Below are 16,543 nucleotides of genomic sequence, written 5' to 3'. Positions count from 1 at the left end.
AAAACATTTAAAATTCTTCTTCTACCGTAGGGATTAAAAGATTGTATCAACGGTGAGTGTAAACCCTTTGAAATCATTCTTCTTCCGTAGGGATAAAGGGATTAAGGATTTCATCCCAATATTATGTCTGGAGCATCCTTGGGCCAAGGGGATTCAATTATGTATAAACGATGGGTGTGCCCCCCTGGGGTAGAGGAGCGGGGCACAATAGGGGAAATAGAGGTAAACCTTGAAAATACTTCTTCTGCCATAGTGATTAATAGGTTTCATCCCAATTAGGAACGGAACATCCTTAGGCCATTGGGACTCGATTTTGTTTAAATGGGGTGGGTGTGGTCCCCCTGGTGGCAGATAAGAGGGGCCCAATAGGAGAATAGAGGTAAAACTTTTAAATCCTTCTTCTTCCTTATCCCAATATTTTTTTTTTTTTTTTTTTTTTTTTTTTTTTTAATTTCAAAGTATTTTTCACATTACAATGACATATACATTTCATTATACATAATGAATTCCACTTTCACGCATACTTTCATACTAATTAATATTGCTCTTTTTGTAAGTGGTATTTTATTTTCTTGTAATGTTATATTAGAAAGGAAGGAAAATCAGATAAGAGAAACAAGAAAACAAAGAAATAGAGGAAATAAAGATAGGTAAATGGACAGAAAGAAAGACAGACAGACAGACAGACAGACAGACAGACAGACGGAAAGATAGACAGACAAGAGGAGAAGTACAGTATTAAACAAACCAATTTAAAGGATAGAAGTCTGGTAATATATAGTTGTCAGTAGCTAAGTAATTAAGATAATACATTGAATGTTTAAATTTTGTCTCTTTTTTTTAAAAATAAATTTAAATTAGATCAAACATATAAACAATCGGCAAAATGTAGGTCTAGGAAATATTAATAAGCCTTTTCCATTTTTTCCACTCATTTTGGAAGTTAATGAGATATATTTCGTCTTTACTATTTGCAATATATTTTTGAATACTGTAATGTTCTTTAATTGAACTTTTAATTCCTTGTATAGATAAAGGAACTTTAAGACATCTTGCCTTGCATATATACTGTTTTACTATTTAAATAATACTATTGTCCCTTTTATTAAGTCCATTATAGTTATAAAAACCAAAAAGAAATGTTTGTTTATTATAATCAAATGGAATAATCAATGCATCTAATAAGAACTCAAAATTTTGTAAAAGATTTTGTACTTTGTCACATTCCCATAATACATGCTCTATTGTCTCTATTTCTAGTTTACACAGTTCACAGTAAGGGCTATCTACTATTCCTGCCTTAAACAAATATGCATTAGTTGTCAAAATGTGCTGATTAATTCTGTACTGGAACCACTGTAATTTAGTATTTTTCGTAATTTTAAATAGCATTTTATATATATTTTTCCAAACTTTATCATCAAATTGAAATAGATCATCCCATTTTTTTTTACCTGTTGAAATAGTATCATTTTTACAAAATAAGCTATAAAAATCTCTTATCCCCTTTTTGTTTTTCAAAAACATTTCTATATTAATTGGTAAAAATGGATAGTTAACCTCTGCATTTGACATATCTTGTTGTATAATATACTCTCTAATGGCAGTAATTAGACCCTGATATCGTAAAAAGTTTGTATTAATATCATAAATCTGTTTGAATTCTTGAAATGTGTAAAAATCATAGGTATTTCTGTCTCTGATTAGATCATCAATTACAATTATTCCTTTATTGTACCATTCCCTGTAAAATATACTTCTATTTTCTATTGAAATATTTTTGCTATACCAGATGGGCATTTTGAACTGCTAGGGGACTTATATTTTTCTATAATTTTTCTCCATGCCCTAAATACATCAATCCAAAATAGATTTTTAGTTTTATTTTGACATTTTGAAATATAATCAGTTCCACAATTTGCCAGAATGTTTTTATCACAATATAATTTTAAAATCACTTGCCATTTACCAGAATTCATATATAACCTCCTAACCCACGTTAATTTTAACGAGTCAATAAACGACTGTACATGTAACATTTTAAGACCCCATTTTATATAATCTTTAAGAATGACATCTCTCTTAGCTTTATCTATTTTACTATTCCACAGAAAATTAAAAAGCTCTATATTTAATTTTTTAAGAAAACAATCATCTGGATTTGGTAAAGAGATAAAAAGGTGATTGAATTGTTCAATTAATAATGATTTTATGATATGTATCCTACCAATAGGAGTCAATAATCTTCTTTTCCAGGTTATAATTAAAGTTTTGAGTTTTTACAAATTTCTTATCGTAATTCAATTTTGTTATCTTATGTAAATCTACATCAAACTCAATACCTAAAAGTGTAAATTTCCTATCCCCCCCACTGCAAATTCAATTCAGGATAAAGAATTTCAACACTGTATTTTTTACTACCTATCCAAATAACATGTGTTTTTTCTATGTTTATTTTAAGTCCAGAAATATTTGCAAAACTTTTCAATTCTTTAATTGCCTCTTTTAATGAAATTTGTGTGCCATCTAAAATCAATGTAGTGTCATCAGCATACTGGGAAAGTAAAAGCGGGCAATTGTCAATATTAATACCATTTATATGTTTATTATTTTCTTACAGCTAAAATTTCAGCGCATAATATGAATATATATGAAGCTATTGGATCCCCTTGCCTGCAACCTCTTTTAATATCGAAAAAATATGATAAATTTCCCCCTTGATTTATTGCAGACTTTGCGTTTGTATGAAAGACTTTAACCCATTTTGTTATGCCATTGCCAAATTTAAAATAATCAAGAACTTTTTCAATAAATTTCCAGGACACTGAGTCGAAAGCCTTTTCAAAATCTATAATTAACAACATTCCGAGTATATTATTTGCATCTGTATATTGCATGACATCATAAATTAACCTAGTATTCTCCCCAACATAACGACCCGAAATAAAACCCGTTTGATCTGTGTTTATTATACTATTTAAAACTGTTTTTATTCTCCCTGCTATTGACCCCGATGCAATTTTATATATAATATTCAGAAGAGAAATTGGTCGCCAATATTTTAGAAACTGTCTTGGTTTATCCCCTTTAGGTATACATGTTATTATTCCGTCTTTGTGTAACTGACAATTGCCCATTAGTGTAACCAAAATTGATTGATCTCACTATAAAGTTATTCAGCTGTTTCCAGAAACATTTTAAAAATTCAACCGTAAAACCATCAGAACCAGGGCTTTTCCCATTTTCCATATTATTTAATGTGTGTGGTGATGCTTATTTAAGAGTTATAATGCCCTCTAAATTATCAGATTCTATATTATTCAGTCTAGGAACATGAAAGTCACGTAAAAAGTTGTCTAAATTAACATCATCTATATTATCATCATTGGTATATAAAGACTCATAAAATAATTTAACTTCTTTAAGTATCTCATTTTGATTAGTCATTATCTCCCCATTTTCTTTTTCTATTTTTGGAATTATTTTTGAAGTATAATTTCTGTTTTCGAGATTAAAAAAAATAGTTAGTAGGCTTTTCTCCCTCTTCAACCCATATTGGGTTTTAACGTCTAAAATAGTTTTGTTTACAATTTCAAAATAGTCTAAATCATGCAATAAAGAATTGTTAAACTTCCATAGTCCTTTCCTCTTCTTAAATTCGTTAAATTTTAATATAATAAATGGTATACAATGGTCAGATCTGTATCCTGACTCAATATTAGTTTTATTTACACTAGGTAATAAGTTTTCAGAAATGAGAAAAAAATCTAACCGGGCTTGCTTAATTGGATTACTTCTTCTCCATGTATATCTTTTATTATCAGGATTCTGTTCCCTATAAACATCAACCATTCCTAACTCTTCAATTATTTGTAAGATATTTTCTCTAGCTTTTGGGTTATTGATATTTTTATAGCTTTTATCATAATCAATTTCAGGGTTTAATACTAAGTTAAAATCTCCACATATTATAAAACATTCATTTTTAAAAGTATCTATTGATTCTACTATGTTGTCATAAAAAGATGGAGTATCTGAATTTGGCCCATAGATATTTATAAGTGTAATTTGTTTCCCTTCTATTTCTAAATCTAATGCTATGAAATTCCCAGTCAAATCCTTTTTAACCTTTAAAACCTTCACCTCAAAATTATTATTAAATAATATTGCAACCCCCCTAGAATTTGACCTCAGAGAGTTAAAGTAACACTCATATCCCCACTCTGTCCTAATTATTCCTTCAATTTCTTCAGTAAAATGAGTATCTTGTATACAATAGATATTAAAATCTTTAGACCTTAAATATGAAAAAACATCCTTTCTCTTGGTTTTATCACCCAATCCCTGACAATTTNTAGTAAAATGAGTATCTTGTATACAATAAATATTAAAATCTATGAAAAAACATCCTTTCTCTTGGTTTTATCCCCCAATCCCTGACAATTTGCCGATAATATTCTAATACCTTCCATTAACCTGGATATGTGCAAGGCCTACTGACTGAAACAACTAGTCTGGCAGCTGAGATAGAAAATAGAAGAAGGGTAAGACATAGAAAGAGAAAGAAGGAAGGCAAATAGAATAAATAAAAAGTCATACTAAAATTGGGATTTGAATACAACTTAATTACACAAGAAAAAGACTAGTTTGGCCATCTCCATAACCACAAGTGTATGTACTTCCATATACCTTTCACTTCATATCATAGATTAATTAATCTCAATTATGTTATATGGTAAATATATATGTATGACGAATACTGATACTTGATAGAATATTTTGAACAGTATGTACATTATTCAAAGGCGATTATAGATGCCCATGCACATTGTATGTATGTTTATATATATGTTTATGTCATAAAACTTTGAAAATATAATAAAAAAAAAAAAAAAAAAAAAAAAAAAAAAAAAAATCTCAATTATGTCACCCACTGATCGTAGAGTTCTTTATACTGATGCTAATAAAAGTGTCATTGTATTTTTTACCACACTCAAATTTCAGAGTGTTTGAAAATTTTAACTCACACATATTGTTCTGTACACATTAGCAAAAGCAAAGATATGTTTTGTTGATCTCCTCTCCTCAAACAGTGTGTGGAGATACTTATTATATTACAGTAGATTATAAATTAACAATTTCAAGACAATAATATCTGAAACATGTTCCAGCTCTGCACTGGTAATGAACTATATATATCTATAAACATGAGTATATGTACAATTTTATGCTATATTGTTTACAAAAATACACACTTCACTAATATCAATTTCAGAGTGTTTGAAATTTTTAACTCAAACATATTATTCTGTTCACATTAGTAAAAGCAAATGTTTGTTTTGTTGATCTCCTCTCCTCAAACAGTGTGTGGAGATACTTATTATATTACAGTAGCTAGATTATAAATAAAATTACAACACAATAATCTCTGAAACATATTCCAGCTTTTCACAGGTAATGAACAATGTTTATAGACACGAGTATATGTACAATGGATGAGCTATAAGTAAGACAGTTCAAGGGTCAGACCCATCCACTGACAACACAGATGTATCAACACTGCTCACCTGCTTCTGATGCTGCCTCTGTTTATGTCCAATCATATTTTTCCTTTGATTCAGAAAGTTTTTGGAGTCCTGGATGTGTTCGCTTAACACAGAGTCAATATTGTCAAATAGGTTGAAACGCTCCTCCTTTTTGTTTCACTGCACAGTCCGTACACTTGACAGTTATAGTACCAGCCGTACTCTACTTTATCACTGGATTCCACTTTGTCTATCAGTTGTATGTTTCCTTTGGTAATGTCTTCTGACACATAAATTCCTGCCTTTCGAAGTGTCCGTCTATTTTTTCATAACCAAGTATTTGATGTCACTGTTGAAGAATTTCACTATCACCTGGCGTGGGGTTGTCCTGCTAGGAATACGGTGTATAGCTATAATATCATAATATCCATCAATATGGACTCCGGTGATCTGTGGTAATTTTTTTGTTAAGTCCTCCCTAAGGTTTTCATTTTGGGTTTCCCGCAGGCCACGGATTCTGATGTTGTTTTTGCGGGAGTACTGCTCGTTCCTATTACTTGCCAATATTCCCTCGTTAATATTTCTCTGTTGGACCAAAAGTATGTCCTGAATCTCCTCAATCTTTTTGTCTCTCTTTCCTATCTCATCCTGTAAGTTAGCCACATCTAGTTCTATACAGCTCAGATGTTGTTGTAGCTGATCTGTCTGTATGTGAATGAACAGACAGATTTTATCCCAATTTAGTCTGGAGCATCCTTTGGCCAAGGGGACTCAATTTTGTATAAACAGTGGGTGTGGCTCCCAGGGCAGAGGGGCGGGGCCCAATAGGGGAAATAGATGTAAAACCTTCGAAATCCTTTTCCTACTATGCATAAGGAACACGGGATTTAATCCCAATTTTGTCGTCATCAAGTTGTCTAGTAGTGCCTGTTACTATTGTATTCGTGTATTCATTAAAACAAATTGGCCACTTTAGGTCGCCATTTCGGATTTAGACATTTGAACTATGTTCTCGCTATATCTCCAAAAATACTTGATGGGTGATTCTGACATTTCATATGAACATCTTAACCTGATATCAAAAACTTAAAACATATCCAGGTAAGCGATACAGGCCCTCTGGGCCTATTGTTATATATATATTACAATCCCCCCTTTTTGGACTCGCGAAGCGATGTCCTATGCAGTCGTGTTTTTGCCGGAAGTAATGAGGACAAATAATTCAAGAGTTGCCGTACATTCGTATTGCGATACACAAATGGTACAATTTTTTTTATTCGATCAGAAACAGTTTCATAACGGAGAAAATCACGAATAAGTGGATAAGTCTGTGTTGCTAAATATAGCACCCTATGTCTCCATAGATAGGCCACATGTGTATAGGCGTGTTTTTACGCACCGCGCTGGGCCGCTACATATTATAAGCATTGTCAGTTTTCCTAAACGATTACCAATATAGTTTAAAGTACTGTCAGCTTAGTTTTTAAAATGATGTGTACGTGGAAGATGTCGCAATACCCACCCAATTGGAAATAAAATCAGATTTCAGATTTCAGATTTTATTTCCAACACTCAGACACATGAAAATGTGTAACATGAGGTACATGTACATGAATTCATATATTAAATTTTGACAGGATGGACAGGTGCATGCATGTATACAAGGCAAGATTGTATTGACACTCAGACACATAATATGTGTTACATGAGGAAATAAAGTTGCAGATATGGAAAATGAAGTACAATGGACAGTTCAATTTAGAATCGGTACGGTATAGTAACATGATATGACATACAATGGAAAATACAAAACAAACATAAAAAACAACCATACATATAATTCACAAGTTATTTAACTATTAACAGTTATACATATGCATCATTCACAAAAGAGGAGCCATTTTGGTTAGGAAAATAGATAAACCTGTCAGAACTCGTTGATTGCATAATGATAAAAGACCTTTAAACTTATAAATATTTGGGTTTGTGCAATAATAACGGGGAATATATTTGTTACGTAAGGTGGATATAGTTATATTATTACATTCAAATATATAATGAAATTCATCTCCGACACTTTCCGCGCACAAATTACATAGTCGATTATCTCGGGGTATGTTATACCATCTACCTGTTTCAATTGGAAACTTCAAATTCGAGGTGCGCAGTTTTGTTATTGGTGTTCTGATATGTTCTGGCAGATTTAATAAATATTTTTCTAGACCAAATTCCGTTTTAAATAGAGTGTAGAACTGCCCACGAGATGAGCTAGTAATGTCATCGAACCATTGCTGTACAAAGTGATCGTTAAGCCGTTGTTTTAAAATGCATTTGTAAAATCCATCAGGCATATGTAATTTATTATCAAATATGTAAGAAAATCCCGTTTCATTGAAAATACCTTTTATATAGTTAATCCATTTGAACTGAAGAGTATCATCGTTTTGCATATGTAAAGCTAGTCGTAGTAATATGCTGCTGAGTTTGTTTTCATTACTAATTATTCTATTCCAAAAACCTAACATTCTTAGTTTAACATTTATTTCCAATGGCACACGACCTAGCTCGCCATAAATCATAAAATTAGGCGTTGTGGATCTCACTTTAAGAATTCTTTTACAAAATTTGAGATGAATCTGTTCGATTATTTTCAGGTTTTCGAATCCCCATACATCCGATCCATACAATAGAATCGGTTCCACTAAAGAATCAAATAGTTTTAATTGTAAATCTATAGGAAGAGAAAGGTTCCTGATTTTTTTGTAGATAGCAAATATTGACTTTTGGGCCTGGTTGATCAATCTGCGTCTTGCGTTTACAAAACTGCCATTGTAATTAAATGTTATTCCTAAGTAAGTAAAATTATCTACAATTTCTAAAATTTCATTTTGTAATACAAATACATGTTGTTGTTTACTTTTCCTCTTGCGAAAAACCATGACTTTTGTTTTATTTACATTTATATTAAGCTTCCAAATCTTACAATACTGCTGGAATACATTCAAAGCACTCTGCAGTCCCTCTGGACTTTCTGAAAATAGGACACTGTCATCAGCGTATAGGAGTACAAAAATTTCTACAAAAATATGTAGTTCATTATACAGCTTATCCCGTACATTTTCGAGTGGAACACAACTTAAAGAAGCAAAATAACTTTCAATGTCATTAAGAAATACTGAAAAAAGAAAGGGGGATAAATTTTCCCCTTGTCTAACCCCGATCAAGCAGGGGAAAAAATCTGACGTTTTCGAGTTGAATTGAACACAGGATTTAATATTATTATACATGTTATAGATAACTTTGAAACATTTCCCGTTTATATTGCTGCTATGTAATTTTTGCCACAGACCTGCTCTCCAGACGGTATCAAATGCCTTTTTAAAATCGATAAAGGTACAGTATAGCTTTTTGCCACTTGAAAGATATATAGAAATGAGAATATGCATAATAAAAACGTTGTCTATAGTTGAATGACCTTTTCTGAACCCTGCTTGACTTCGAGATATTAAATCAATTTGTTTTTCATATTCATTAAGACGGGTATTGATGATTGAAGTAAATAGTTTACCAAGACAACTAATTAAAGTGATAGCTCTATAATTATCAGGGTCTTCTGGACTTCCCTTATTTTTGTATATTGGTTTGATAATGCCGACACTCCAACTTTCCGGAATAATTCCCGTGTCTAATATTATATTGAACAATTTACAATAGACTGTGGTCATTTCCGGTGGGGAATTTTTCAGATATTCATTTAAAACGCGGTCCGGGCCGGACGCTTTATTATTTTTTAATGATTTAATAGCTTTTTGTATTTCTGATTCAGTAATTGGTACATTCAATGTATTGTTGACGTCATCATCATTATCAAAACTGTCGTTATCAACCTCGTCATTATTACTGTCCTCTTCGAGTGAATTAAGTTTCTTAAAATAGTCATATAGGTCGTCAATAGGTATGTCTGGTGTAGTATTTTTATTTTGTGAAAATTTATTAAGTGTTTTCCAGAATGCTTTAGGGTCTCGTTTGGAATTCTCTCTTAATTCTTTTGTGCATTTCTCTTGATATTTTTTGTAATTTTTCCTTAGTTGTTTTCTGTATTCTCTCCCTTTTTTATTCATCGTGTGCTTGGTTTCCGTTAACTTGTTAAATTTATATCTAATTTTATATTTATTAAAGGCGTTTCTAGCAAGTTTACAATCGTGGTTAAACCATGGCTTATTTACATTTTTGTACTTATTTTTACGACGGTGCGACACACCTATTGTATTAGTGGCGCTATTTGTTAACACAGTAGATATGTCGGTCACTAGACCATTAACCTGTTCTTTGGTGATAGTATCACTAAGTAAAACATTATTTAGATTTATATTAATACTATGTAAGTTGTTTTTCACTTCTTGTGAAAAATTTGCCGATTTCATGTAATCCCATCTGATATAGTCTCCCTCTGAAAGACTTTCTTTTTCGTTAATATTTTTTTTTCCCGGAAACATACACGAGAAATTTATTAGATTATGCACGTCTGAAAAGAGTGGGTTAAAATCATTAATTTCAAAATATGTTATTAACGGGAACAAATCAGCAGTCAATATAAGGTAATCGACAACACTAGAATCTTTACAGGTAGTTCTCCCTATATACTTATCACAAGAAACTCGTCCATTTGCGATAAATAAAGAGCATCGTTTGCACATTTCGATTAGTTTTGACCCATAGTTATTAATACGTCCTTTATCTTGGGTACATCTTGAGAGGGGGATATCATGTTGAACTAATCTCTGGAAAGAAAACATATTGTCGATGATCAAATTGTTTTCAGCAATGTCTAAAATGTCATATAAATTTTCATCGGGTTCAATATAATCTACAACTTTAGAAGTTCTAGAATTAAAATCGCCCACAAGCATGATTTTTTTATTTTCATGTGATAACATAATCAACTCATCCTCAATTTCTGTGAATGCGCTGTCTGAGGAATACTTTGAATTCTCAGGAGGGATATATACACAACCTGTAAGTATATTCTCATTTAGGAGAGACAGGTCTTTAGATATTTCAAGCCACAGAACATATTCAGACTGTGTTTTATGAAAACGTACGTAATTGGATAAGCATTTCTTAAAGATAACAGTTATACCTCCAGATTTACGTTTAAATTTAGTTCTGTATTTTGAAAAGGATACATAACCATTTGGTAGATTCAGTTCATCATATTCATCAATTTTTGTTTCCGCACAAATTAAAACATCATAATTAATGATTAGGTTTTGGAATTCGGGATCAAGTAATTTAGATATTATACCACATACATTTAGGAAGCCAAACTTAAGTTCATTGGACTTATCTGGTCCAAAGTTTGAGGTGTCCGATGTAGTGTCCTATAGGACAGTCTCTCGTTGAGCCGGAGTGTCGTGTTGGGGATCTGATGGGAGGGTGTTAGTCGCGTGTCCTGGAGGAAAGGCGTTGTTAGGAGCGAGAGGGTCGCGATTATCGGCGAGACGTGCATGTGCGCGTTGATTGTCGTAGTAGTGTTCATTGGGTGCGCGTTGACTGCCAGAGGGTGCGCGATGACTGCCAGAGGGTGCGCGATGCCTGCCAGAGGGTGCGCGGTGGCTGCCAGAGGTTGCGCGGTGAACGCCAGGGGGTGCGTGGTGGATGCCTGAGGGTGCGCGATGGTTAGGGTGGTGATTGGCCGGGGGTGGGCGGGTATCCCATCGCTGATTGCCAGATGATTCGGCTGGTTGGTAGGGGCTACCGTTCACAGAGATCTGATTGCCTATTCAATGCTATCAATCAATCAATCAATCAATCAATCAGGCAACAGATCATATAAATCAAAGGATCCGCCGACAAACTTTATGTATTATGAAAAGGATGACAGCTAGGATTTCAATTTCAAATAAAGTTGATGATGCATGCGCTATCGTCCTTACTTCATAAATAAAAAAGCAGAAGATATTGAGAAAAAATCTTTTGTATCCTATACCTTTCACGTCCCGTCAAGAGCTGATCAGAAAAAAAGTATTTATTGTAGAATGGAAAATGATGCAGGCCTCTCCTCCACTTAGCCCCCTCCCAGTTATGAGCCAAATTAGGAATGGAATGTAAATATTACAAGTCTCAAAGCGGTCTCGCCAATGAATCCCTATTGGTTCTACACAGTAATCATTTATGTTTAGAACCTTAAAATCCCACTCGGGTTTGTATCATTAATTTGATTTGACAACCTTTTTTTCTCAGTATGTTAAACTCAAAAAAATCCTTTAAAAGTTGAGAATGCTATGCGGCCCTTTCAGTTATTACGCGTGAGGACTTGATATCACATCTGTTATCAGGTACGTACTGATCGGAGGTATTGATAGGGGTATCTACATTAAAACAGACATATAACACCATTTCATCAGATTTGTTTTTCACCTATATCCTAGTTGATTTATCGATCGAAATCAAGATCAAGATCAAGATCAAATAACTATATATGACGGGACCTTTGAACTAAGGTCCAAAAAAGGTAAATACAAATCAGTGGCTATATCCACAGGTACATATCGCCGCTAAGATAAAAAATACGATAATATGCTTCTGTAATGAAACATACTTCAATCATAACATCAATATCTACTTTTTACTGATCTTCTCTGAGCATATGTGCAATTATATCAACGTGTGTACGTACCCAAGTCCTATCATCGTTGGGTTTTTTCAGGACTTTGATTAATCGATTATTTTTTAATCGATCCTTATGAATCCATCAGCTTGCCTTTGTGAATTGGTGTTAGAGGCCAAAGGGAGGGTATCTCCGGTGTTAGAGGCCAAAGGGAGGGTATCTCCGGTGTTAGAGGCCAAAGGGAGGGTATATCCGGTGTTAGAGGCCAAAGGGAGGGTATATCCGGTGCTAGAGGCCAAAGGGAGGGTATCTCCGGTGTTAGAGGCCAAAGGGAGGGTATCTCCAGATCTCTGACTGGCGAATATTGTAGTCATGAAGGTGTTTATGATAAGTGCGAGGACTCTGCACAATATGTTTCTCTCTCTCTCTCTCTCTCTCTCTCTCTCTCTCTCTCTCTCTCTCTCTCTCTCTCTCTCCTCCCCTTCTGACCTCCTTATTAAAAATGTGAAATAGTTTCCTCATTATGAAAACAGTTAGATTTTACATATTTTTCTAAAGATGTAATACATATGGCGAAGTGAACAGATGACAGACAGACTACGGCACGTGTCTCTTCTGTTCTGGTCAGGCCATTCCCGTAAAACCCTGTTTACCGGACTTTTGACTTTCCTCAGTTTGTTCAATACCCCAACACAGTGACAGGAACTAGCGAGCGACGAACCAAGGCCCACTATGTCTGGCTATATAGCTACACACGTGTGCACATAATGTTCGGAGGCATGCGTGTAGACCTAATCAGATTAAGGCGTGAAGTATTGTGAGATGGTAATGGAATTTTACCGAGACTGTAACAACAAAACAGAACATTAAATGTACTTTTAGTGGAATTTCCAAGTCATCCTTACCTGAAATCGTCTAGTTCCTTCTCCAAGTATTTCATGGACACTATAAATAGGAATAGGAAAACACCGACTCTAATTTTAACTCGATCATTTACAGCGACACGTTCATAAGTTAGCTCCATTGCCAAGACAATGATATTGATAAGTATGTGGTTTACGAGCTAAACTTAACGCAGCTCGCGCGATCGATCGTCTATTGCAACTAATGCGCGCTTGATTGAACACGTCATGTAATAGCCCAGGATACGGAATTCTATTTTTAATAGTAGGCTGTTTCCATTTACTGCACACATTTCAAAATAGCCATGGATTTTCCATTCTTAATATAGCGCAGACAGGGATGTATTCTTAGATCCGAGTCAGACCACCACATCGGCACGAGCAGGTCGTATAAATAATATGTAAGGCGATAGCTGGTTTGTTGTTGACAGAAATAGACGATTAGATAGGCACAGCTCTGGTCGTCGAGCGTCACTGGCACTTGTCATGTAGAACGGACTAAGATCTTATTCCGTGGTTCCAATATAAGATAATTTTATTTATAATCTGAAAGTAATTTTTATTTCAATTTTATATTGCCATTTTTAAGCGATATCATTAATTAAGAATACTTTTTATGAAAAGATGTAATATTGAGTCGCAAGGAACACAATCAAATACTGAACGAGATTTCTAAATAAGTAATTTGAAAATTTGAAAAATACTGATTAAAAAAGGTTCTGTATTTTAAATAAACGTATTTTCTTGCTTAATTGAAGCAAATGGGTTTGTCACGTGCTATTATACATAAAAGAACTATACGGTCATATAAATTGAGAAATAGCATAATATTGATCACAATGAAAGCCATTTTACATAGAATAGAAGTTTGTATCGCACTTTACTGCTGTCACCCGGGACAACACCAAAACTAAAAGAAAACAGCATCAAATGTTAACTTTCAAACATTCTTTCACTAGAAATAACAGACACGCCATATTGTTCGACATTTTATTAAGGAAAATTATACAAGATTTCCATAAAATCAGTATTTCTCCAAATCAATTACACATGATTTAACTGTAGATGAAAATGTCCCCTTGGCCATTGTTTCAAGGAAAGTGTTCTGGCTACAAAGATTTCTTATTGAAGATTCTAATTTTATTATGAAATTTTACTTAAACAATGTCTTCAAACATCTGAACCTACAATCTGGTATCTATCAAACAGAAATTGACCTTTCTAATCGCTCTTTACCCGGTCTCGCTAAATAGAAAATCCAGTCCCTGTAAAACCGCGTTCGTCTGTTGGTACGGAAAATCATTGTCGGTGTCTATCACAGCAGTATCATCACAGTCTTGCTGTAAGCGATGTTCGTGGACAACACCAGTGCGTGTATCCTCCTCCAGCTGTGACGCAAAGCGCGTCTGTATTTCAGAGATTTGTTGTAAAGCAAAGTTTGATTGTAATGTAAAGTTAGATTGTATTTCAGGGTTTCCATATGTGCATACGACGGTTTTTGGTTCCGTCTGTTCCTCGACTTCCGCCTGTATCTCACCAGGTTCCGTCTCACTACATTGCTGTAACCACTCAAGAACGTTATTCTGTTGTAGCATTTCACTATGTACACACGAATTTTCCTGCTGTAAACCTGAGCTCCATTCCGACATTTCATTTGCCTGTAACTCTGTGCTTACTGGCTGTACAACATTATTCTTCAAGAACAAATCCTTCTCCGCCCGGCGTACTTTCAGCAGATCTGGCAGAATAGTTAGAAAGTCCGATTCACTGAGGTTAGAATCCCGCGTCCTAATGTGCTTCATTAAATTCTTGGTCAGCAAAATTTTCCATTGTGTTTTCTTGTGATATTGCTCCCAAAGATGTTTGTTTCTTATCTTCAACGCGTCGAGCTCCTGAAAGGAAAACCTTTGCATAAAACAATGTGTTTTTAAAAACAATAACATTTGGGCGTAGTTAAATATTTCACAATTCTATTTGACATGTGATTTCCTGACAATAAGAACAAACACACACCTTTGAGCGAATCTCTTCTCCAACCTTCTTTTTGTCCCTACATTTCTTCGCTGACAGTCGGTTGTGATGCTTCCTAGATTCGAGTTTTTTTACCTCTCTTTCAGTTAGCTGTAACAAAAGGTAAAGCATATAACAACTGATTGTCTGAAATCAACAAACGTCTTCGAGATGGACTTAATAACATTTATCGTAAACACCAAGGAAGCCCATCCAAAATGGCTGTGCGGTATAACCTATAGATTCATGCATTATGTTTGTCCAAAGTTTCGACCCTCCTGCTGTTTGGGGTTCGACGATTCACTCCCTCGATGGTGTAATCAAATTTGGGAAATGGGGTGACAATATGTCGTTAACGTTACTACACGTGTCATGTGTGTCGTAGATAAAACAGAAACTCGTCAAACTCCTATATATAAACAGTATTGTGTTTCGCTCATTATTCTTATGACTAAATTAAATCAGTTACTCCTCGTGTACATACTTACCGGGTGTTTCTGCGCCTCCTCAAACTTCACTTGAAGTTCCGGTTGCCCCTCCAGCATCCGTCGGCTCTGTATTTTAAGGCGAAGTTCTTGCTTCAACATGGGGAGATATGAACCGGTTTTAAAGGACTCCGAGTACGCCTTGGTGAAATTCGGTGTCTCCTCTCCAAGTTTCCCGACGTCCGAGGGTAAACGAAAGGGGTAATCTGTGACGGTTGCCATTTAGGAAAATTTCTGAAAGACAGAAAATGCCGCCATAGACTAAGTATATTTATAAATATCCTCCGTAGATTGAGACAGTCTGTTTCTTTAACAAAAGTATTTAATGATCGAGCAAAATTGGTGGAATTACATGCATTTTATGAGATAACAACTGTCAGCCATCCCCGTTAAAGGGGGTCTCGTGCGTACATATATATCTAGAAGACAGGTAGCAAGTGTGTCAGACGTCAGGTACACTGTCAATCATACGGTTTTACATATTACAACAATTATGGTGCATACATGTAGATATGATGAAATATAAACACACCACAACTGATCAAGTAATAATAAGACTTATAAAGAACTTACCCTTGATGACAAAGAAAAAAAACTAGTGGCCTGTCCGGAGTCTGCTGTCACTACTTACTGCGCCCTCGTGGTTAACGGGCAATGTGCCAGCAAACGCACGCGTGACGTTGGTAGTGCTGCATAGGTTATTCCCGAAATATGACTAAACTCTATTTTTAAATCATAAGATGTAAATTTTCACTGCATTTTTAGCATTCGAAAAAGAGGTCTGAAGTCTCTTGGTCGGTTATATTCTGACAAGGGGAAGCCCGCCATGTCTATAAATATATACATTTACAAGGTGTTTCCTGTTTCTATTTCAAGATATAACTATCTATGCGTGGATGTATCAAGCTACACATGTGTACTTGGGCTATTGAAGGCCACTAAGTGTTTGTATATGTTGGGGCTGACTTTAAGCGTTCTATCAGCTAACTGATACATGACAATTGTATTATT

The 16,543-nt window shown here is 34.4% G+C and overlaps 2 protein-coding genes across 4 annotated transcripts in view; both read right to left on the bottom strand.

Annotated features, from left to right (window-relative positions):
• The window catches only part of LOC110447090, a 29,142-nt gene extending 15,921 nt beyond the window's left edge, over positions 1–13,221 (bottom strand). The window contains exon 1 of one of the 3 annotated variants that reach the window (XM_021492541.1): positions 13,041–13,221. The gene's annotated coding sequence lies outside the window, so the exon portion shown is untranslated. The remainder of the gene's footprint in view (positions 1–13,040) is intronic. The other 2 variants (XM_021492539.1, XM_021492540.1) reach the window with 2 other exon arrangements.
• Positions 13,222–13,994: 773 nt separating this feature from the next.
• LOC110447087 lies at positions 13,995–16,337 on the bottom strand. Its single transcript, XM_021492535.1, has 4 exons — positions 16,106–16,337; positions 15,536–15,766; positions 15,051–15,158; positions 13,995–14,929 (listed from the first exon to the last, which is right to left on the bottom strand). The coding sequence occupies exons 2-4, from the start codon at positions 15,752–15,754 to the stop codon at positions 14,270–14,272; spliced, it is 987 nt and encodes a 328-aa protein (XP_021348210.1). The 5' UTR covers positions 15,755–15,766; positions 16,106–16,337; the 3' UTR covers positions 13,995–14,269.
• Between the last annotated feature and the right edge of the window lie 206 nt (positions 16,338–16,543).

Source organism: Mizuhopecten yessoensis, unplaced genomic scaffold (genome assembly GCF_002113885.1).
Source record: "Mizuhopecten yessoensis strain PY_sf001 unplaced genomic scaffold, ASM211388v2 scaffold3217, whole genome shotgun sequence".
Classification (NCBI taxonomy): Eukaryota; Metazoa; Mollusca; class Bivalvia; order Pectinida; family Pectinidae; genus Mizuhopecten; species Mizuhopecten yessoensis.
This window is presented reverse-complemented; position numbering and strand designations above follow the sequence as displayed.